The following is a 26,028-nucleotide window of genomic DNA, read 5'->3' on the forward strand; positions in this document are numbered from 1 at the left end:
TTATCAGTAGAAAATCTGAAATAACAGTGCTACATACTCCTCTCCCAATAAATGTGGGTAAGGAAGAAGTCGATAAAGCACAATCTTCACTAGCATACACAAAATTAAATCTAATTGAAACATTATTTAGAGCCTCACCGTATAATCGTTGGAAAAATGTGGCTGCTCATCACCCTCAAACATCCCACAAACATCCTTCAGTGGCAGGGTACAAAGGTGGGCACTACAATTCCCCACCCAAATAATATATACCTCCATATCTGTTGTCTGAATATATAAATTCAAATTTTTTCAAGAGCAATAATCACTTCTGCATTGTGGTTATCGGATTGTTATGGAAATTAATAAATAAAATGCCCAATCTATCGGTCATCTCCAGATCTAGCAATTGATAATATGGGGAATTTAGCATAGTGCTTGACCTTTTTTACCATATATATATATATATATATATATATATATATATATATATATATATATATATAATGTCTAAGTAAAATGTATTAGTAGCCCAGGTTTCTTGAAAGCAAAGAATGGTAAACACCTTCACAAAACTCAAGCAGTCCTGATTGTCCAATTTAGATCTGGTCCCTGCCATGTTCCGTGAGAGTAAGTTAATTTTCTCCCCTGGAATTATAACCTGCGTTTCACTCCCCCAAAACCCCTTATTATTCACCTCCTCTAATACACTTAATGAAAGGGAAGTGGTAGCTGTCCAGAGCAGATAAAGATCATTACCAACAGCCAATCAACTGTTTTGTGTATTTCAGCTAAATAAGTCAGTCTGCATCTTTCACTTAGTTAAGAGGTAAGAAACGACTTGAAGTCTGAACATTGTAATTTTCATTCACAGACCTACGTTTCATCCCAATGTGTAAAACATGAACATGTTTCTCATAATCTACTCCTCTACTAAGTACCCAAAGGGACAGCATTCATTTTACTGTGGAACAGAAAGGGGTGGTTTAAGTTGAACAGCACCTTCCCCACCATTGCTGGTGTCCTCAAATTCACCACCAGGCATTTGTCCATTCATGCCTTCAAACCATTCCCCACCGAAGATACCCTTCAAACTAAATGTATATCTTCAAATAGAGCTTGTCCATTTACTCACAGAATTCTCATCATAATTAATCACCTTCAGCGTTCTTACCATTCCTCCTTATAATTACACTGAAGACGCAGTACATATTTTAACACAATAATAGATGGTGTAGCTTCTGGGGTAAGTTGTAAATAATGTAATTGGTTGGGACAGAATGAGTTCTTGATCAGTTCATCTGCGGGCGGTGGGATAAGGGGCTTAGTTTGCTTTGCAATGCTGGTAGCTTGTTCCCTTTCGTACCCATAAAAACACAGGCCCTTTTATTCTTTAATCCCTTTTATTGTATATTATACATTCAGACCGTACCCTGGTTTAGTTGACTTTTCCACCTTTGTGCTATTTACTATAACATTCATCAGCTGTATGTGTGTAGTACTTTTCACATCATTTTGTTATTTATCATGAATAATTGCTTATAGCTTGACAGAGCTTGTGTTGTGTATTGCAGGTGATATCTATGTGTGCCATGGCATGGTTGTTATGACAATCTGTTGCCATGACAAGCGTGAGGACGAATATGTAATGTGGAGAGTGAGGCAGTTGATGCTGGCCTGAACCTTGGGCTGGCTGTTTAGCTTCATACCGAATAAAAGTATTTTTTATATTAAAAAGTTCAAGCTTGTTTATTTAATGAAGGAAGAACATTTCAGTGGCGACAAAGGTGGGATTATATTGAAGACAGCTAGCCCAAATAGGATTAAGAATATTGAGCAGCCATTGTTTGACAGTCATCGTTTACTGTCAGAAAGTCCTATGGATACCAATCGGGTGAATTTATCAAGGTACAAATTAACTGGTCTTGGTGTTGCTGTGAGTTTTTAATTTAGCGCAATAAGCATTAGACATCAGTGCGCTAGAGGCTATTTTCAGCACCCATTGAACCCTGCGAAGTTACTCCTGGTACAGCGCATAAAACCTGTCAATATATTTATAAATAAAAACATTTTTGAGACCAGCGGACACAGTGCGTAAGGCTTGGCAAAATATATTATTGATTTATCTTTGTGACGATAACGTCGAAAAGATATTTTAAGCAGAGACTGCGCTAATTGTATAGTGCTGCAGTATTAACATTTGGATTTGTAAGGCGATGCAGCAAGAGGAAATGGTGTGCACAAAATAAAAAGCTATCAACATATTTGATCATTTTCGACATTAAACTAGGAAGAGTCGTTGTTTAATTTAGACTATGCTGAAACTTGAATGGCTGTGTGTACAGTATGAGGAGAGAGTGCACAAGAGACACTAGGAGCAACATAAGAACCTAGAAACAATTGTTTATCGCAGTATTATGAATACAAGTGTGTTTTAAAAAGGAAAGAAATTACCAATTGGAACCCAGTGTGAAGGAAACCTGTCTGAGTCGATACAGATGAATTTGCATGGTAATATTTTCCCTCCTGGAGCTGCTTTAGGTTAGAGGTTGAATAAAACCTTAGTAAAAAGCAGTGTAGGACTGTTGCAACATTGACAGAGGACATAGACATCAAAAGGAGACTATATTTAACATGGAATTCGAACTAATTTGTCAAACCAAATTCTAACTCGATACAGCTCATATTAAGAATTGAAGAAAAAACAACAACGTGACCACTTTTATGTTTAATTTATTTTACATTTATGCTATAGGAAAAAAGTATTAATTTGTAATTTTTTTTTTAATATATATATATATATATATATATATATGTAATAGCGAGAATGCAGTTGCTTTTACCACCACCTACATTTTGAGATGTTCCTGGGATCCTATAAAGCAATGGGAGGATTGTCGAGAGCGTTTCAAATGTAGTTGGAAGCAATTGATGGTTGTGCATTTACGGCAAAAAGAAAAGTAGTGATGTTAAAACACAGCTTAGGGATTGAAGGTAGAAAAGCATTGAAAACTTTGCCAGGTGTTAAAGAAGCAGAGCAAGTTAGGGATGACAATTCAGATATGGAGGAAGACTTGGATGATGAGTATGAAAAAGAATTGAAAGCTTTAGAGGAACATTATGGTCAAAGGGTATGTGTGGTGGTGGAAAGACCTACATTTTTTTTACGACCAGAGAGTGTGAATGAATCTGTAGATCAATATGTGGCTGTATTATGCAACCTAGCTGTTACATGTAAGTTTAAAAGCTTAAAAGATAAAATAATGAGATCAATTGATTAATTGGATGAGTAACTTGAAAATTCAGGAGAAATTATTAGGCATGGAAGACCCAACATTCGAATAAGCCTTTAGTGCGGCTAAAAGGGTGGAGAGCACATCTAAGTATGTTGAGGAATTGAAATCTCGTAATAATGTATGCAAGATAAAAGAAATGGGAAAGAAGATTAATTTAAAGAAGAAGGAAATAACAAGTTTTTAATGAGTAACTTAAGAACGCGTGTTATTGTTGTGGCAATGTAAAACACATGGCATCAGCGAGAAATTGTCCAGTAATAAAAGTAAAATGCCACAAATGTAAAAAAAAAATAGGTCACTTTGCTAGAATTTGTAAAAGTGAAGGTGAATGTTTGGAATCAAGAAAGAGTTAAGAAAATACACTTAGGAACAAATTCAGATGAAGATGTGAAGGTTTTGATGGTACAAGAAGTAGGGTATGTATTTGATTTAGAATCATCAAATAAAGAATATTGACCTCCAAAATGTCACATAAATATTTATGGAAAGAAGATATGTGTGTATGTGGGTGGATTCTCGTTCTCCATACATGTTAATCAGCAAAGAAATATGGAACAAATTGGGATGCATGAAGTTTACATGAAATACATTCATCCAGAAGTGTATGATGGTGGTCAGATACCAATTATAGGTTGTTTTGAAACCAAATTATTATTTAAAAATAGAAGTGCTATATGTAGTGGAAAAAGGAAGGTTGTTGTTAGGATGGAGGGATCAACGCGCCTTAGGTATAAAGTTAGATCCTAATGGAGAAGACCACGCGTTGGTAACAGCTACTGATGAGGTAGTTACATGGTCACATGAATTTCCCAGATTGTTTAGTCAAGAATTAGGTTACTTAAAGAAATTTGTGCATAATATCATATTGAAGGAAAATGCTGCACCAGTAGCTCACAAAGTGAGAAATGTACCTTTGATGTTGAGAGATTCTTTGAAAGCGGAATTGGAAAAGTTATGCAAAAATAATATAATGGAACCTATAGGGTCATCAGATTGGTTAAGTTCAATTGTTATTGTAAGGAAACCTAATGGAAAGATAAGGATGTGTGTAGACTTGAGGGACAATAAATAATTATATATGGATTGGTCAACATCCCTTACCTAATACGGGAGAATTGCTGTCAGGTGTAACTGAGGAACAATATTTTTTCAACTATTGACTTGTCCAACGTGTATCATCAAATTTTGTTGCATGAAAGTTCTTGCCATTTAACTTTGTTTATCACACTTGAAGAGGCATTTTGTTTTAAAAGAATGCCATTTGGATTAGCATCTACTTCAGCTGTTTTTCAACGAGTATTGCAAAAATTGTTGGGAGGTTTCAAACAAGTAAAGTTTTTCGAAGATGATGTACTGGTATGGGGTATAGACAAACATGATCATGATGAAATGTAACATTGTTTAATCTAAACTAGATAAAGCTGGTTTAACAGTTGAGCTAAGCAAATGTTCAAGAAGTGGAATATTGCAGTTCAAGAAGTGGAATATTTAGGTCACACACTATCAAAACAGGGTATCAAACCTAAGTGTAAATTATTAGAAGCTATTAAAAAGTCTCCAAATCCCTCGGATAAAAATCTATTTTGATCGTTTTTAGGATTGGCAGAGTTATATGCAAAATATGTTAATCATTTTGCAGATAAAGTGAAACCAATGAGGGAACTAATGAAAAAAGGGTTTACATTTGAATGATCAATGGAATGTCAAAATTCTTTTAATGAAATTGAAATTTGCATTGTCAGTGCAGTAGCTTTATCACCATATAATCCCCGTGATAAATAAATTATTGTAGCTGATGCCTGTATGTATGGATTAGGCGCTGTACGTATGCAAAGGGAGAAAAATGGTAGTGAAGGATTTATTGCATTTGTGTCAAGAATGTTGAAAGGTGCACTAAATTATTCCACTATTGAAAAAAACTATGGCATGTTGGTGGGGCATACAACATTTTAGAAATTTTGTATGGGGCACGAATTTTGAATAACGGACTGACCACAAACCTTTAATTGATGTATTTGCCACTAAGGATGCGGAGAGGGCTACTCCACGCATTGCAAAATGGTTATTCAGATTACAAGAATACATGTTCATGATGTAATATGTACGTGGTGTAAAGAATTTAAATGCTTATCAATTTATTTATTTTTTAATCACAGTTTCCTTTACAAGGAGAGCTTTATGGAGTAGAAGAGTAATTTTTAGTAGCAGATGTAGATAATGCAAGTCTTAAGGCAATTTCAGAACAAGCATGGGAAATGGAAGTAGAGAAAGATGAAGAATGCCAGAAAATAATGGGTCATCTACCAAATGATTGGAAATTAGAATTGGACAAAATGGATGAAATAGCTGATTGCAAATATGCATGGTCAGAATTATCAAACATTAATGGAATATTAAGACAAGGTGATAGATTGATAGTTCCCAAGAATTTACAAATCAAATTACTTTCCACTTTACATGAAGGACATGGGGGAATATCAGCTATGTAGCACAAAGAACGATTGGATTTGTGGTGGCCAGGGTTAGCCCGTGAAGTAGAAAGATTTGTAAGAGGATGCATGGCATGTGCATGTAGTGACAAATCACATGGTACGAAAGGGACACCAGTGATACCTATGGAGTATCCTGAACGAGCATGGCAAAGAGTGGGAATTGATGTGTGTGTGTGTGTGGTCCATTTGAGAGATTAGGATCAGACAAGAAATGTGCTATTGTAATAATGGATTATAATTCCATGTGGCCGGAAATTACTTTTGTTCAAGGAGGTGAAAGCCAAAGTAATCCTAGAATTTTGTAAGGAAGTATTTAGAAGAGAAGGGTATCCTGAGGAGTTAATTTCTCACAACAGACCCCAATTTGTAGCAAAGGAATTTTTTGAGCAAAGTGGAATTTTTTTCATAAAAAACAGCTGTGCATCATTCTTGTGAAAATGGACCAGATGAAAGATTCAGTAGAGCAGTAGGAGAAAATATACAATTATCTATGAGAAGCAGATTGTATTGGAGAGAAGAGATAAAGAAAATGGTATTGAGTTATCGAACGACTACACTCCTTAATGGGTGAAACACCATTTATGTTGTTGAGAGTAAGAAAGGCTAGCACTGTAGCTGTGCCAGCTTGGATGAACAAGGATAAGATTGTAACGATAGATAAGAAGATCATGAGGGAGTGTGCAGTTAGGACACAACAGAAATGTTGTTCAAAAAGGAATGATGGTATGGAAAGTGAGAATATGAAATTCAAAGTTGTTGATGTGGTTAACATAAGGAAATTTCAGGGCTATAAAAAGGGTGAATCAAAATGGTCAGATCCAATGAAGATTCAAGAGTTAATGAGATATTCTGTTTTGTTGGATGATGGCAAGAGATGGACTTTAAGGAATATAGTAAAGTGTAGTAACACAGAGGTAGTTCAGTATCTAAAAGGAAAACAAATAAATGTTAAAGTGCATGTTCTGGAAATAGAACAAGCAAACAGAGAACCCACAGAGTGTAGAAAAGTGCAATATGAAAGAACTATACGTAGAAGCAATCGTCAGAGAATAATTCCAAGGAAATGTATGGATTATTTTTAAATATTTATCGTTATGTATATAGTCACATATCGTTAATAAATATGTGTGTGTAGTGGTGCCATCATTTTTGTTTGTGAATTTTTCTTTTTGTTTGTAGTTATTTATATTTTGTTTTGTAAAGTACCATATGTAAATATACATTAAGCTTGGTGTTGTTAAGGGAGATATGTTGCATATATATGTCATGGCATGGTTGTTATGACGATCTGTTGCTATGACAGGCGTGAGGGAGAATATGGAATGTGGGGAGTGAGGCAGTTGATCCTGGCCTGAACCTTGGGCTAGCTGTTTAGCTTCATACCGAATAAAAGTATTTTTATATTAAGAAGTTAAAGCTTATCTATTTAATGAAGGAAGGATGTTTCACCTCGGACTACTGCATATCCCATTAAACGCTGTATCCACCGTCAAACAGTCCATCCACCTTCTTCGACAGAACCCCATGCACCAAAGGAAGCATATTTCTCCTCTCTTTCACCTGCCTAATTTGCCCCCCATAGTGATATTTGTTTGCCTCAGATATGTCTATCAATAGCTTATTTCTTTTCGGAGCAGGAAACGAAGTGCTGGCCCTCAAAAATAAGTGCTGAGGTGCGCACTGGAAACCACAGTCTCAAATTAAACACTGGGTAGGCAAAACAGGATTGACTGACGGTAATTCAAAAACACTGAATTATCTGCACTGTTTGACCTATAGCATGCTACTGTGGACTTGACGATAGTTAGAGAAATTAAACATCGGATACCTGTTGCTGAGTAACCACCAGTGGCTACTTACAGTTACTGATGCCTTTGATTATTGCACTAGTCAGAAAATTGACACTCGAGGAAGATGGATTATGTTCCTTTCCACCATGAGCCATAATTGATTTATGTTTGCCTATATTCGAACAAAGTGATAAAAGCTATTAAAGACTCAAGTCAAGAGGGGTGGCCCTGCCCAGCCTCTTTGGGGCTCTGATGAGCTAAGACTGGCCCGTTTGGCCCAGTCTTCGCTCGGTCACGGCACATCCACCTCTCATGCAACAGCAATAACGAGCGAGCTTTATAGCACTAGGTGGTTCTGCTGTGCCCTGCATCCTCCTAGGAAAAAGTGCAGAGTGCAGCATGGACCTAGAATTCCTTGTGTGGCCCAGAGTACAGGCACCATGAATAAGTGACTAATGATATTTACTAGTTATTGGAGAGGTCCTGATCAATTAGGATTCCAAGGCTTCTGGCTTAGATGTGAAACCAAGCAAAATGACCATAATTCACTTTCCCACAGGAAGAGGTTCTTTAGCATAACAACAGTCTTGGACTGATCTAACTTGAGGATGGTACATTGCATATAAGGCCACATAGCTTCACAGCGCCACAGGGATACTAGGGCATCAGATGTTTTTGGACAATGAATAGAATTGGAGTGTCCTCAATATGTAAGTGTATTCTACTCCAAAAAATCCTTGGTAGTTTGGCAATCCACAAAACTGGAATGGTCAACTGTGTCAAATGAACCAAAGAACTAACAAAATGAGCACCCTGGCACTGTATTTATGTAAATTCACCTGAATATCATCTAACAGTGATATGCTCATGGTCGCTGTGCCCATTCCAAGCCTAAAGCCTACATAAGTATTTGTCAAGATATAATGGGTTACAACATAGTTTAGAAGTTTGTGCTTCGTGCTTTGCCTCCTTTGCAAGTGCTTTAGCTATGTAAAGAAGAAAATAAATATGCCTATACTTTTTAGGGCCCTTCAGGCAGAGAGTGTTTATTTTTTTCCCAGTAACAGACATACAGTGGCAAATTTGTACTCATTGGAAGTGAGTTCCTCTTTAACGGTTTTTCAAAATGGATCCAGGAGAAGGATCATTAGAAGATCCAGAAGGCATGTTAAGAATTAGTAACTTCAATAAATGTAGAGATTGAGGACACTCCAAAAGAGGAAGTTACTAAACATTCAGGCCCTCATTACGGCTTTGGCAGTCTTTTTTTGTAGACAAAGCCGCTGCAGTCAGCATACCGCCACATTCATAATGAGGGCCTCCGTCTTGATGGTGGAATCCTTATCCTCAAAGAACTGCGCTTGTTTGTCAACATGGTCTTTGAGGGGGAAACCATACTACTGGACAACACTGAAACGGACAGTGAATCCAAAGTTAGAAAAATGTATTTGGGAGATTTTCTTCCTGGGAGGATTGTTTTGGAATAGAAGGTGTTTTAGTTCTTCAACTGTCTTACACAGGTAGTTTTAGCATTTTAGCATTCTTGTCATAGGACTTGCATCAGATTGATTTAAGCATCCTTATTATTTGCCTTTCTTAACTTCATGACTAGATATTTATAGCCATAGTTTTTATTTTAATAGTTTTGATTTCAGTGACTAAGCCTTAATCTAGTGTAGAGACTGTGAAGGCAGTATTGTTTGAAAGAATGGCTCTTACTGAGGAGTCTGAGTTTGACCTTTGATCAAGGGTAGTACTATTTGAAAATAAAACACCCTTTTTGCAGCTCTCTGCTTATCACAGGTTTATCATAGAGCTCTTGCAGTACCAGCTTCTAAAATACAACCTCTGTTAATTTACACTATCAGATCATGGTGCTGGCTAGCTAGTATCTGGGATTTATTCTAGAATCTGGAAATAAAGGGCTGTACAGGCTTTAACTTCCAGGAATAAATGGGAGTGGCGATGGATAGATTTTCATATGTCCAATGGCCCTATATTTGTAGTCAAACGTTTTATTCTTTAAGAGTGCAAATTAATTCAGTTTGAATACTTACATCAATATCACTATACGCCAGTGGTTCCCAAACGTTTTTGATCCACGCCTCCCTTGACATGTTGGCCATTGGCCGCGGCTCCCCATTATGTCGCTTTTGTTTGGCAGGCAGAAGATGTAAGCCCAGCCTCAGGAGTACTTCCATTTTTCTCTCTAAAAATAATTGGGGTGAAGCCGTGTGTGGTTTCTTGCCCACGTCTGTGTATTCTTGCCCCCTGTCTGTGTGTCTGTGTCTACTGTCTGTTTTCCTGTTTACTGTGTCCTGATGCCTCCAGTCTGTGTGTTCCGTCATCGTGTCTGTGCCCTCATGTATGTGTTCTTGCCCCCTGTCTGTGTGTTCTTGTCTACTGTCTGTTTGTCATTGCCTCTTGTTTGTGTGTTTCTGCCTACTGTCTGTGTGTCCTTGACTCCCGTCTGTTTATTCATGCCTCCTAACTTGTTCTTGCCTCGTGATGTGTCCTCGTGCCTCCTCTGTTCTTATGCCTCCTGTCTGCTGCCTCTTGTCTATGCCCTCACACCTATTGTCTGTGCTCTCATGACTCCTGTCTCAGCCTCATGTATGGACAATCATGCCCCATGTCACTGCGGACACACCTGGTCTATTCTGTCTATGAATTTTCTATCTGCTCTCCCCTATGTAAGCACTCAGTGTTACTTCCAGTGACCAGATAAGAGAGAGAATAGGTGAGTAGCCTGCCTCCCCACTTGCACGGAGCAGGACAATTTCAAGCATGCATTCCCAAAAGGTTTGTGCAGTGCTGCAGTTGCACACAAACTGTCTTTCTGTCTTTAAAAAGTGCACATCTTTGTTGTGATTTAAGTTGCAAAATATTCCTGCTTGTGCCTGCAACATCCCAGGTCTAAGGACCTCTGATAGACCCCAGAAGTATCAATAGCATTAGCACTAGTAGCCTGCAAGTGTTTTTATCCCTTCTAAAGCCTTAAACCTACAGGTATTTCTCTAAGCTTGGATGGGACGCAGTTGTGCTGTCCAACTAAGTTGTACTTATGCTGTCGACCTAGGAAAGATGAAATGCTGAGTTTTCCCTAGTGGTTTCATTTCAACAACCTATACACAGATGCACGCAGTGGGTTTAAACCTGCTGGCCAGTAGCTGTTTTGTTTGCTCCATGAGCAAAGAAATTTCCTGCATGAGATGGAGACATGCACATTGCTTCAGGAGTCTGTCATTCGCTTTTTAGTTCTTTCCTTGCTCCTGAGTACCACACTGCCTCGCTCACAGGGTGTATTTTGGGGAGCAAATATCTGTTTTGCCATATTAAATGTTAAAAAGATTAACAGATAAGCTAAACCTTAACTCACGTAGCGTTCTGAGAACATGGACTGATTAAATCATAGGTAGAGCATCTGTACAAACACCCCATTCATTGGAGGTCAAATAGAAGTGCTAGGAAAAAGTAGCAGACCGGTAAATAAAGCCTTCACCCCAGTGTTAATTCTTAATTTCAGTGATTGCATCTGTTCATTTTAGAATTCGCCACCGCCTAATGTAGAAGCACGAATCACCTGCACGATTGTTGCATTTTTACCAATTTCTTGCCTGGAAATGTTTGTTTTAAGTCATCTACTTTGGGTCCTGCTTTTTTTCTGTAAACCAAAAGGGGCATTTTATAACCAAAGGAACACATGTGTGTTAGGAGGTTTTGCACTTTAAGTACCCTTAGTTTGGCACTGTTTGAGAAGAGTAGAACCTTATGATGTTCTGTTAAATAGAACATACAGCCGTTGTAAGAGCGTGCAAAATAACATTCACTCACCTGGCCAGAGCATTTATAATGCATAACGAAGTGGTTCCCGAACTCTCTCCTTGGGGCACGGCGCCCATGGCTAGTTTTGATGGCGCACAGGGGTGCCGTTGCGCACAGTTTGGGAACCACTGCTATACGCTATAGTAGATCATATTTAGTTTTATTGGAAATCAGGAGTTTGCTTAGCCTTCTGGCTTGCAGACCTGTGCCCCCATCACCTAGTGACCTTTAACCTACTTAGCTTACTCTGTTTTAGGCCATTTATTTAATTATTTCTTCCAAGATGGCTGATATATTTATAGTTAGGAAGATGTTTTGATTTCACGAGTCAGTGCCACTCTATGAAGGCGAAACTTTCAGCATCAAAGACAAGTGCTATACGTAGGTATTCACATCATGTCGCTTTCCTACTTACGCGTGACAGGAACATGATGTACTAATCGCTGCCTCAAGCATGCCTTTCTATCTATTGTTTGGGAACATACCTGTGCCAGGGGTCCCACAATATCTGTATAAATACATCTCACACCAACAAGGTTATTGGAGGGAGTCCTACCAGATGCCTTCAACACTATCTATGCTACACATCGCCTTTATGGAGACCCAGCCTTTGTTTTTCCATGTATTCTGATCTAGCGACTTCATTCGAAGGTAACAAGGGTTTGGGAGTGGGGGTTTCTCTCATGGACATAGTGCTGGCAGATTAGGTTTATCACACCTAGCTCTCTTTATACTAGAGATTAGGTTCATCATGCTAGGGTAGTGGGGGGGGCCTATTTTACATCATATGTTATTGCATGATGGTGGGGGTCTTTGTATTCGCAACTCCTCTTCACAATTCCGTTTCTTGCACTTTTCATTATCTTAATCTTTGCAGCTCATGAAGTTTACAGTAGGTTGCAGTCTTGTTAATAAAACTTATTGGAAAACTTCACTGCATCTCCTTCCTTGTCTTTGTGTGAATGAGACTTATTGCTCATGTGAGAAAAGGGTAATCCCTGTTTATCCACGACTCCCCTGAGATGTCGCACTCTAGAGTTCATGCGTAAAAGCTGACAAAAATTTCCTTTTACTGTTTGGGGTTTTTGGTGAGGTACTGCTTGTGAGCCAGGAGGGTTGGGCTGACAGTTGCAACTTGTTGTAGGAATGGCCTAGTCGCTTACAAGCAAAAGTACTATCATACCTAAACCAGCAGTCTTGCCCAGAGCAAGATCCAGCTACGGCAACACAGCACAATCTGATGCATGTGCCCGTTGTAGTTTTTCTTTTGTCAATTTTTTACAGTTAATCTGGAACTGGTCAACAATCCAGTTACACTAGTTAGCAGTGTTTTGATTAAAAGAAGATATAATATCTGCAGGCTTATCCTGGACCCACTAATGGCACTGCTTGGATACTCCAAGGAGATTCCTTATGATTCCAGAAAGTCTTTGAGACTTAAGTTATTATCTAAGAAAAGACCCTACATGGTTTATAGACTCTTGTCCAGAAGTAGAGGATTGGCTAAATTAGTTTTCCTATTGCAATGGAAGAGAAGCATCATATAGATTTCCTGTTACTTGCAGACACAAAGATGTACTGGCACCCTACATTAGATACTTGATCACTAAGACAGTTCAATGACTATGTTTAATAACATACTGTACATGCATGGTCCAGATGTTTTGCTTTCTATTGACAGTGTATGGGACTGCTATGTGTGTGAAAATGGCTTTGCCCACAGCTTTCTTTGTTGCGGGGGAGGGGGCTAGTGTTCTTTGTGCCATAATTCCTTTGCATGAAGATCATCTTTGTACTTATGTCCTGGGCTGGCATCATACAACAGGTGTCTGTCCTTATACGTGTTTGATCTTGGTGGGAAATATCTTACTAAAGGAACATTTATATGCGGCAATACCACATGGAAATCAATATGGTTATCCAGAGAAATAATGTTTTAATAAATTGGCTATTAGATAATGGCAGTCACCCTAGAAGACTGCCAAATTAAATGCTATACACCTACCTGGATGTATCCAGGAGCCTAGTGTAATCATGGTGGTCAAAATTGTAATGCTACAGATTTGTGAATTCTGGAAGTACCTTTCGGATCTGTAGAAGGAGGGAAATCTTAAATATAAGCAAATTTGACATAGAAATATAATTACGCTAGATTAATGAAAGAAAAAAACATTGTGTTTATTATGATATTGAAAGTTAATGTTACCCTCTACACAAACTGTATTGTGTTGTGGTCGATGAACAATACATTTTGTTGCCCAACTCCATGGTGGTGAGTGCACCAGGCTCAGAAAAATGGAAGGCTGAATCCGCCCACTCCCAAACTCGTCACAACTCCATTTCAGCGCTGTTCCCACAAATCTTTTGCTTCTGTTTTCTTGTCTGTTTTCCTTTTTTCTAACCTGCTTCTTTCTTTCCCTTTCTATATCGTGTTGCTTTGTTATGCATCTTTAAACCTTTTGGTCTTTTTCTTTTAATTTGTTTATGGTTAGCACTTTCTTCCAAACTTTCATTCATTGCTTTGAATTGATACCATAATTTATAAATTTACTTTCTTTCGCTTTGTCTTAGGTTTTTCATTTTTGTTTTATTTGTAACAGGTCCTTCATGCAAGCACAGACATACAAGACGAGTGATGTGCACCAACTATTTAGTTGGATTCTGCCCACAAGGACCAAAATGCAAATTTGTTCAGTATGTATCCCTGTTTGCACGTGTATTTAAATGGTGGAAGGAAATATTTAACCCTACCCCCTGTGTTGTTGAATAGCAGGTGATAAAACAAGTGCTGGAATCTGACAAGAGAAGCATATTTATTTTAACATCACACCTCCTAATGGAAATACCATACTGAATAAAGAAATCATAATAGTATGGGGCTGATATCTTCACTAGGTCAGTTGTTTTATCTATGATTTCAATCATAGCAGTAAGCTGAAGAACTATACACGGCCAGAGCCGGAAAAGAAGCACATGACAAGAATGGTGGTTGGTGAAGTCTCACCTAAAGTGTTGTCCAGCTTTGGAGCCTCTTTGTTAAGAAGACTAACGATTATGTAGGGGCAGCCCTTGGGAAACTGATCTATATGGTGGCTTGGTCTGCACTAGAAAGGTTATGAAGAGGAGTGCAATGTCTCATATCCGGATAATCAGGAAGACAAGAGGGAGAGAGAAAGGATATGCCTGTAAGGGATACATTCGGGATATGAGCTTAACATATTCCTGCCGAAAATGATGTACTAGAACAAGGTTCGATGAGATTAGATTTGATGACGTGGAAGCTGGAAGGCCAGGAAAACTGATACAATAAACCTCCAACCGGAGCGATGAGGTCGGGAGCAGAAATTAAAAGCACATGAAGCAGATACAGGGGAGTTATTGTAGCATGAGAGCAAACACAGCTAGAGACCAAAACTTGTGCCCGCGCTGGTGCAGTACCAAAGTGATTGGGTGAACTATGTGGAACAAGCAGTGCATCTCTGCACAGATCTGTATCTTTGTAGTAGTCTAGAAGCTAAAGCAGTGGGCTCTGCAAACACCAGGCTTACACCCGACTCGTCAAGCCTCCGTTTGTCTCTAAGGCACTAGCGCAGTGGGAAATCTTCCAGTTTCAGCGTAGAGTAATCTACTTTTATTTTATGGACACTTCTATAAATGGTAGGAAGTGAAGTGAAAAAACTTCGTGTTCAAAGGCAAAGAATCGTCCTGAAGCTAGAAAATGCCTTTTTATTCAAGATACTTAGTACAGGATCCATTCAGGACATAGGCTAGAATTGCCTCGGTCCTAAAGGGTTTTACAAAAAACGACAAAACTTTGAAAAGCCTACCTGGCATTTTATAAAGTGCGTTACTTCTTTTGATGCCTGAGCAAGTGTGGTGAAATGAAAAATGTAAAACACGTTTTCTCATGAAAAAAGTTTGTGTTTAGTTTTTCAACGGCAGTGGGTATAGATTGTTTTCTCCTAGAAATTGCATTTTACGGTAGATGTTCAAACATCTATTTGACAACATGTACTGCAACCACAGGTTTGTTGTTTTCCAGATGTTAATAATTCAATGTACATGATAGTTTGCTTGTTTACAGTTGCAAACTTTTGAAAATCAAGAAAAATATTAAAAAATGTCTATCACATACCCAACAAAGTCCTAATTACTTGAACAGTTCACAGAAAACGGTAAGCACTAGCCAATGAGTTTCTAAAGGTGCTTTTCTGTACATTTTCTCCCCAGTGCCAAAATTGACCTGACGTTGTGTCATTCTGATCACACGAAGGTAAGAGATTTGGGAATGCTTTCTGAGCAGGCGTCGCACACTGTGTCCTTTTACTAACCTCTGTTTTTGTCACGTGTTCTTTAAATGCTTCATATGCCAAAATAGCTGAAAAGTAAGAAACCGCTGAGAAATGCTAGGCTTTTTATGTTTTCATCCCACATGAAATGTGATGGTAAGGACACGAATTGGTAGCCTAACCATTGCCTTTTCAATAAAAGCAGAAACACCCCCTTGATAATGTGTGCGTCCATTTAATTTGCTGTGACATGTAGCAGAAAACATTCCTTTGAATCAATTACATGCTTGTTTTAGACATTCTATCTGGGGGTTTTCACCCCCAATGAATACAGAAGCAAATGATCCAGTGTGTATGCAATGCAATGAAAACGTTTGATGGTGTTGCAGTGGTCCTTTGGAATGTGACTATCAGATTCAAGCCTCAAACTCTTATTTTGCAAAAAATGCAGAGGGTGAATAGATTTTATTTTTTTCATTCCGGTTCCCGAGTTGCACATTAGACTCCTGTCAGACGGTGTCCTTGGAGACAAAAATGTCATGTCTGATTAAAAAGAGAATGTATTTAATTGATGTCGTGATATCATTTGACTGTGTGTGGCCTCATGCATTTGGCTGGGAGTTTGCTTTTTTTCCGTCTTATTAGAGAGGGTGAGACACAAATGTTTTCTGGGGGCATCCGTATGAAAACATAAACTCCCGGGCTCTGGTCAAATAGCACATAGGAAATTTTGAGAGATTCCTAACTGGCAGAGTAGAGTTGAGGAAATCATTCTGAATCACCTATGTTGAACCTTACTGGCCTTTGAGCCATACTGGCTTCTTGTGAACCCTCAAGGTGTTTTGTAAGACTTCTTGCCTTATGCGAGGTGATGTCTGACAATCGGTTGTCAATATTGCAGATTTGTTTGATGATTCAGGCCAGCAGGAGTAGCCACTGGAGTTTCATGTTCATCCCAATCTTTCATTTCCACACCTCAAATAAGCTGATGCAACTTTAATAAGATTCCCCCAGGGGCCACCTCTCTCGTTACACATACATTACGCCTTTTTAGGGTTGAGCCTGCAAGTGCATGCGCAAGCGTCTAGCTTTGGAGACTCTGTTGTGTGCAGTGAAGGGATTGGAGCATGTCTGTTGCTCACCATTTGTGAGTTTGCATGCACTCTTCTTTACAGCCTCATAATTTGTCAAGGCAGGCCTGACAGTTATTTTCGTTCCTCTGTGCAGGGACCAAGTACAGATTGATTAAACTTAAGTAGTGTCCGCCCGCTGCTCCTGATGTGATAGAGGTACTATTTTGTTCTTTTTAACTTCTACTGCCCTTCACACAGAAGGCTTGTGACTGGCAAAAATGTGCCCAGCAGGACAAACAAAACTTCAACGTGTTTTATTTTTTAAAGCCAGCTTTATTTTATTTTGCTAACTCATCTTTTCTCACTTTTCCCTCGTTTTCTTTTGTTTTTGCTTGTGGGCGCTCTTCTCAAAAGATGCTGACTAACTTACTCGAAATATTGCAAGGCAGCATTGTTCGTTTATTATGTGTAATTTCTGAAATGATGCTTTAACACATAACTGCACAGTACACCCCAATCCACCCTAATATACCCAACACCAATCGACCCCACTCCAATCCACTCCAACACCACTTGAATCATCCCAATCCAATCCGATTCACCCTACTCTAATCAAAAGCAATCTGCACCACTCCAAAACAATCTGCCTCACTCCAATCCAAAAGTCTGCCCCACTTCAAAACAGTATGCCCCACTCCAAAGCAAAACAATATACCCCACTCCAATCTGCCCAACTCCAATCCAAAACAACCTGCCCTACTCCAATCCAAAATAATCTGTCCTACTGCAATGGGCTGCACTCCAGTCCAAAACAATCAGTCCTATTCCAATCCAACAGAATCTGTCCCATTCCAATCCAAAACAATCTGCCCCACTCCAATCCACCCCACTTCCATCATCCCCACTTCCATTAAAAATAATCTGTCCTACTAAAATGCACCTCACTCCAATCCGCCCCACTCCAATCAAAAAACAATCTGTCCCACTCCAATCCGCTCCAATCCAAAACAGTACACCTCACTCCAATCCAAAACAATGCGCCCCACTGCAGTCCAAAACAATGTGCCCCATCCCGATTCACCCCACTCCCATCCAGTCCACCCCACACCAACTCAATCCACCCCACTCCCATCCATCCTAATACAATCTGCCCTACTCCAATCTGCCTGACTCTAGTCTGCCCCATTCCAATCCACAAACTCTGTCCCACTCCATTCCACCTCACTCCATTCTGCCCCATTCCAATCCAAAACAATCTGCCTCACTCTAATCTGCCTCATTTAATTCCAAAACAACATGCACCCATCCAATCCATTTCAATCTGCCCCACTCCAATCTGTCTCACTTTAATCCAAAGCAACCTGCCTCACTTCAATCTGTCCCACTCCAATCCCAAACAACCCACTCCAAACCAAAACAATCTGCTCCAATCCTATCCAGTCTACTTTACCTCACCCCAATCCAATCCACCTCACTACAATCCAGTCCACCCCACACCAATCCAACCCACCCCAATCTATCCAAATCCAGTCTACCCCCCTCTAGTCCAATACACCTCACCCAAATCAAATCCACCTCGCCTCAAATTCACTCCAGTCCAACCCACCCTACTCCAATCAAATCCACTCCCATCAAGTCCACTGCTACCCAATACACCCCACTCCAATACAATCCACTTTAATCATCCCACTGCAATCCAATCCAGTCCACATTAATCCACCCTACTCCAGTCCAATCCATCTAATCTACCCCACTTTAATCCAGTACACTCCACTCCAATCCACCCCACTCCAGTCCCATCCACTACACCCACTCTAATCCACCACAATCCCGTCCACCCCAAACCCAATCCCCCATCCAATTCCCACTCAATCCAATCCACCCCACTCAATCCAATCCACCATACTGAAATCCATTCCACCCCAATCCGATCCAGTCCACCCCAATCCAACCCACCTCACTTCAGTGTAATCCACTCCAGTCCAATTCACCCCTCCAATCTACCCTGATCCAAACCCTCCAGTCCACCCTACCCCCAATCCACTCCACTACAATCCATCTCTCACCTCCAATCCACCCCACTCTACCCCACTTTACCCCAATCCACCCCCACCCTACCCCATCCCAGTTCAGTCCACGACATTCCAATCCATCATCCAGCCTACCCCACTCCAATCCACCATACTACAATCCACCTTGCCCAATCCACTCCACCCCAGTTCAGTCCACCCCAATCTAACAAATCCATCTATCCCACAGCACACCAATCCACCTCGCCTCAATGCAACCCACCCACACCTATCCACTCTTGTCCACCCCAATCACATCCACACCAATCCAACATACCCTACCCCAATCCAACACACTCCACCCCACTCCAATCTAATCCATCCCACTGCAGCCCACCACACCCCAGCCCAATCCTCTACACCACATTTCAACGCACCCCACTCCACTCCATCCCACCACACCCCAATCCACCCCACACTACTCCAATCCACCCAATTCAATCCACCCCATCCCAGTTCAGTCCACCCCACTCCAGTCCATCTAGCCCACCCTAATCCAATCCATCCAGCCCACCCCAATCCAATCTACTCCACCCGGCTCCAATCCAACCCAATCTACCCCACTCCAATCCAATCTAATCACCCGAGCTCCAAATCCAATACACCCCTTCCCCAATCTACATCATTACATCCCTATCACTCCAATCCAAACAACCCACCCAATCCAATCTAATGCACCCCACTTCAATTCACCCCAATCCCATCCACCTCACCCACTCCAATACACTCCACATCCGTCTACTCCACTCAATCCACCCTACTCTACCCAAATCCAATCCACCCCACTCTGCTCCGATTCACTCAACCCCATTTTACTCCAGTCCAATCCACCCCACTACCTCAATCCACTCTAGCTCACTCTACCCCACTCCACCCTAGCTCACTCCACTCCACTCTACTCTCTGCCACTGAACCACTGAACTCTTCTCCCCTATACCTAACTCTATGGCACTCTACTCCTCCTACTGCACTCTGCGACCTTTCAACAAATACACTCTGCAACACTCTCCCACTCTACACTGACACTCCACACTCCTAACTTTTAGCAATGCTGAACAGCAACCACACTGGTGCACCACATGGCAAAACACATTGCCAATAGCTCTTGTATAGGCAAGACCTATTGGCTTTGCCAATTTTTGCTGCCTGTAGCTGGCACTATTCCATAACCAAGTATATAACAGGAGCAGCCTGGTTCCAGTTGTGCTGATAGCGGAAACCCTTAAGTGGACTACATTTCTTTTAGGTTTCATGTTTTGAGCTGGTGCGACAGAATAAAGGTGGGAAGGGAGTTTGAAGACTACTGATCCCCCTCCCTTTGATGTCCTACAGTGGACCTCTGTGCTTATCTGATAATCACAGTCACTGAACAGAGACCATAGAGCCCACAATGAAACTCATTGACACACCTGTTGTTGAGGAATACACTAGGGCTGACAATGGCATTGAATATATTTAAGATTAATAAAGGTGATGTAAGGGCAGTCTTTGCTGTACCACAAGAGTCTATGCTGTGAAAGGGATCCATCACCAGATAGAAAACTATGCCAGCCTGCCTTCCTTGGGATCTGTAAGTCCTTTAGTGACTATAACACGAGCACCACACCGTAATGGTTATCACAGACTACATGAAAACACTTTCCACAGAGGATCGAAACAAAGGCAACACACTTCCAACCAAACACCCTATACAGTGTAGCATGCTTCCCATGTAGGCAATCCCTTCTACATCCAGTAAGCAGTTAATAAATGCTGCAAAACAGTACAATTTAATACAGAAGGACAGTTTTAAACCATAAACCCACTGACCAATGGTGATGGTGCAACTGCAAGCGGCATCAATTTTTCAACCTCAGTGGACTAAAATAATGACCATGTGACCCAAAATCACAGTAGCTGGCATACAATAATAACGATCTGTAATACAGCACACAAGGGTCTTCTTCGAGCCTCATTGTAAATACACTTTTTTTAACTTGCCATTTTTTTGTCTGTATCCTTTTACACAACTTTTGGTTTATGTGATAATGTACTGCAAAATCGTTGTACATGTTGATTGTCCTTAGTAAGCATTGATGCCATCTAGTCTGTACACTCTGTCCAAGACTGAGCACACAAAACACAATGTCTATAACAACAACATAAAATCATCCACAGTGATGTATAAAACAGTGCAAACTTGGAACATGATGCCTCATCTAGATACTAAAGGATAGATGGGCTATTCCTTTTGCAGGAGTCCTCACCCACGGTTCCCTCTAGGGTCTCACCCCTTGTTCTCAGCTAGGAATCAATATGAGGTTTAAGCTTAGTCTGATGAGCAACAACTGTTGGCAAACTGGATTATCCCTGGGTTATGAGTCTTTCTCCAGACAAGCTACATGGAATGTCTGACTGGTAACTGACCTCCCAACAGGAGGTATTCAGAGAGGTGTGGGTGTCATTGCAGACTGAAAAGGACCTGCCCCTTTCCACACAAACTTCATTAATGCAGCAGCCTAAGAGGTGTCCAAAACCCAGCCCAGAAAAACAAATTCACAGATGTCGGGTCCTCCAAGAGGCACAACTGTAGTGTCCACACAGCCAATCGTAAGTTCCAACCAAAGGATACCTTGATACTTCAAGGAGTGCCAGCCATCCCTGGACAATCCGTGCTTTCAATCAACACTACCTGACTATGGAACCAATTTTAGAGCCTTTCATTTCTCCTATCACCATCACCTTTACAGTTTTGTGGTGCCTGACAAGGCGTACCTTAGGTCTAATTCTGGTTCAACCTTGCATAGACTCTGTGAATGAATTACTTACAGATTCTGGCAAAGAGGCTGCAAAGATGGGCTAAAGGATCACTCTCTCCTCAAGGGCAACTGGCTCTTTACCACTTCGGACCCTTCTGGTATGCATGCCTCAACAATCCCCCCTTGCCTGCCCAGGCCCCAGTGGGCCAATTTCTCTGTTTTTCACCAGTTTTCCACAGAGAGCCAGGGAGCACTGGCACTCCTGCAAGCAAATGCCATCTTTCCTCCCAAACCTTGTATACAGCATTTTGTGAAATGTAGGGTGACCACCTGGCATCGAGGAAAATTCTGGACAGGAGTGTAAATAATTAAGGACCAAGGGTCAAAATTCAGGACAAAAATTCAAGAACAAACGGTTTTACAGACACACCCAAGAGAGGCCAAACCTCACTATGTTCTCAGTGCATTTATTTACACTTTTTTATTTTTATTTTTTTAAGAGCACTATTTATTCACTGTAGTCTTTTTGTGCTTGCCTCCTGATATGCTAGATTCAGGTGTCACATTACGATCCTTGTTCAGCAGTAAATTAGTGGCCCCTAGCACTGTGTCAAGACTGTCACCCCTACCTAAATCTACCCAATCTTTCTTGAAGAGAAAGTAACAGCAAAATATTGATTATGTTTCTGAACATTTTAAAACCCCTGGCAAACAGTTTGGGAAACATTGAGTAATTAACCTTACTCTAGTTTAAACAAATTGAACAAAAACATCTGGCTCACCCCAACTTGGTTCACACCACCCATGAACTTTCAACCTAAACTTAAGTTAATGAGGCAGGGTAGATGGTGTGGATGACAGTCTCGCACCTAATCTCAGAATGTGAGGTACCCACAGTTTGTCTGTAGTCTCACAGCACTAGAGTGTATGTCTGGGACTTAACATTTATCTCTGAGCTGGTAGCTTGGACTACCAGTCAAAGATAATAAAAGAGGAGGATGAAATCGATATCAAATGGGAGAACCACAGCAACTGATTTAAATGGCTGTTGCGAAGATCAGGATGAATAAGGAAGAGCAGAACAAGGTGGGACAATTCCTAAAATCAGACAAGTTGGGTCCACCAAGACTATCAGAATGGATTGTGTACCTGGCAAGTTGTCTCTGCAAACAGGAGAGAAGCAGAAGAAGCACTGTTGTGACTACAGAAATCACAGCTATATTTAGATAGCAGATTTCGTGCTCGAGGCCGATGAACCTTTTTGTTTTGCTTTAAAGAAGACGTCATAGTACAATGCACATTTAATAGAAAACCAATGAAGAACATACCATGATTAATGTGACCCTAATTAACCACACCAGTTTATAAGAATTAGGATATTTATTTCCCTATATTAAAAAAAAGCTACAGTCACGAATATCAATCTCAGCAACAATTGAAACATGTAAAGAAACAACACAGGCTGATCTAGCCGGCGAAAGAATCTAAGCTTTATCAATGTAACAAGAATAATAACCTCAGTAGAGAATACACAAATGAATAACAAGATTTGAGCTACATGCAAAAGTTTTAGTAACACTAATTTGGCAAAGTACTTAGTTAGAACATTATCAAAACAAGCAGATTGGTACCTGTAGAACAAAGGCAAAGAAACAATATATTACACAATTATTACCTATCCTAATGGGTGACAGCAAAGCAGTTGAACTTCAACAAGTGGACAGCAATATCAGGAACGGGAAAGGAATGACAGTTTGATGGTTTGGGAACATTATAGTCCAAACTTCTAGAACAGATAAGCTAAACTCAGAAAATAATAAAGTACCAAAAAGTCAGTATACTCTCTGGCAAAGCATGATGAAATGTCTAAGTGACAGATCACACTGGATATACAAAGTGAAGTCTCTGGTAACCAGAAAAATAAAGAGCTTATGACAGACGACAACTGACCATTAAGTTAAACTTGCTAAAATATTGTTAATGACAGACAATGACTAACCATTAAATTAAACTTACTAAACTATTTTCATTGGTTAACAATATCCTACGCAGAAAGAACATCCAATCACAAAGATATTAGATATCAAACTTGCATAAAATATTAGCTTGGGGAACGTTCATTTGCTTCAGCTCCTTCTGTGTAATTCAAACTTATACTAAATGTATTTTGCACACTTCCTTCTCCGGCTGCAATCTGTGAATCCATTGTTTTAGCAGCTTCTGAATGTGCTGTTGCTGGACAGTAGTTACAAAGATATAGAAACATTTTCTCTGCACCATTTCCTCGGGAAAAACACATAAGTTAGAAACATAACTACAAACAAATATGCAAATTCAATGAATGGAGTCTGTCAAACAACAGACATAAAAGTGTACAATTGTAACAACAGTAGGAACACAAAGTGTTAGATAACTTCGCACAGTGGTCTTGTTTGCTTGAGGCACAGCAGTGAAGAAGATTTTATTTCAGAGAATTAATGCTACAGAAAAGTTGAACTCTTAATATTTCACTCAGTCTCTTACAGTTAGTCTTCGTGTAGGCATCATACTCGATGGTGGCCAAATTAACAAGAACATTATGTATGGCACCTAAACGTTAACTATGAAAGTGATTAATACAACCAAATATATGTATGACCGCACATGTGAAAAAGTTTAGTACAAAACTCAGCTCTTACAATCGCTCCTCTGATGACTGTCATCACACAAACCCCAAATAAATGTATTTATTTCATTTCATGATTCAAAATTTAGATTCATCCACTTTTCTATAAATGTTCTTTCTCTTTGAATTTTCCCTATTTAATTGTTCCATTTGAAATTCTACCCTCCTCTGATTCTTTTCACATCTTCTTCTTTTGATTGTGTCAAACAATTTGTACACTCCCCATATTCCAATTAGACAAAAAAACAATCATTGAGATCAATTTTACTAATTTTAATAAAATACCTTCCCTAGTTTGCCAAGCCAATTTCCCACTGAAGCAATTCCCTTGCCAGCCTTTTCCCAAATAGTAGTTTCTGTAAATTTTTTAGTTCAGAATTATATTTCGTTAGATTTTTAATCAAACTCCTAACTACTTTACTATTGTCCGGTATGAAAGAACAACATTGACGCGGACCTAACAATTTACAAACTCCGCCCTCTTTTGCTAAGCCATAGCTCTTGTCGCAGCCATTTCAGTATCCAAGAGGAGAATAGCTCCTGAATAATCCGATAACATGTTATCCACAAATGTGGACAACTTTTGTATTTTAATTGAATTCAGAACAACTCTTACTGAAGGAATTATTGCTCCGACTATGTCTCCCACAATGCACGAAACTGATTCTCGCTTGTGTCTAAGTTGTGTTTCAGTAAATTTAGGAAACTTACTCAAGTCATCAAGTTGATACATTTTCAGGAAAACTATTCCACAATAACATGTACCATACCATCCTCTAGGAAGAAGGTAATATGCATTTTTCCCACAGATGTTATAGACTCCAGGCACGGGTGTATACACGCTAAGGCACCCGTTGCCCTAGAGTAAATTACCTGCAATGAAAACAACTCATGTGTTAGTGTATTGTACCCCTTGACACATACATAACCAATCACCTATTTCAATAATAAAAATACAACACTATACACAATAAGCATGTCAAGTAATTCTAGAGTCTTATATTTTAAACATCTAATTAATGTCCATTTTCGCATTCAAAAAGTTTTTAAAATATAAGATTCTAGAATTACTTGACATGCATATTGTGTATAGTGTTGTATTTTTATTATTGAAATAGGTGATTGGTTATGTATGTGTCAAGGGGTACAATACACTAACACATGAGTGGTTTTCATTGCAGGTAATTTACTCTAGGGCAACGGGTGCCTCAGCGTGTATACAGGTAGGCTGATTGTTTTTCAGTCAGCATTTGGGGTTAGGGTGTGTTCCCCAGAGTAGTGCACCGTTGCATATAATTTGGATAACTCTTAAATACGCTGAGAAATTTCCTTGGTGCACCTTATCTCCTCTTTAAATACACCTATCTAGTGTACAAATTATCCAGGCACGGGTGGGTCTTGACCGTTCAACTTAAAGGTTCACTTATTCTCAAACAAAAACACATGTCTAAATTCACTTGTTCCCACAAATATTTTATCTACTCTAGACTGTGGCCTGTATATACAAAGCTTCTCTACATTTAGTGCATTTAAAGTTAGTCTCCCCTGTTTAGTAATGTCAGTGTATGCATGGCCAATCCCACTACTGCGTGAAACTAATCCCTTTTCTACCTTAGCCGCCCTTCTCCTATCATCTGTCTGATCTAAAAAGCTCTTTTTCTGAAGGTGAAAGTAAACAGGTTAGGTTGTTTCTGTGAGCAAATGCAGTCCCAAAAGTTAATGTAGGTTCAAAGAAACCCTTCACTATTTCTATGTTATTACCCCTAGCTATCTGATTGAGATCCCTAATAATGGGTACAGAAGAAAACACCA

General features: G+C 39.8%; 1 protein-coding gene across 1 annotated transcript in view; it reads left to right on the top strand.

Annotated features, from left to right (window-relative positions):
• The window catches only part of CPSF4L (cleavage and polyadenylation specific factor 4 like), a 114,757-nt gene that overhangs the window by 51,863 nt on the left and 36,866 nt on the right, over positions 1-26,028 (top strand). The window contains exons 5-6 of the mRNA XM_069202023.1: positions 13,983-14,076; positions 15,613-15,655. Of these exons, the coding sequence (XP_069058124.1) occupies positions 13,983-14,076; positions 15,613-15,655 (137 nt within the window). The remainder of the gene's footprint in view (positions 1-13,982; positions 14,077-15,612; positions 15,656-26,028) is intronic.

The sequence above is a fragment of the Pleurodeles waltl genome, chromosome 7 (assembly GCF_031143425.1).
Source record: "Pleurodeles waltl isolate 20211129_DDA chromosome 7, aPleWal1.hap1.20221129, whole genome shotgun sequence".
NCBI lineage: Eukaryota > Metazoa > Chordata > Amphibia > Caudata > Salamandridae > Pleurodeles > Pleurodeles waltl.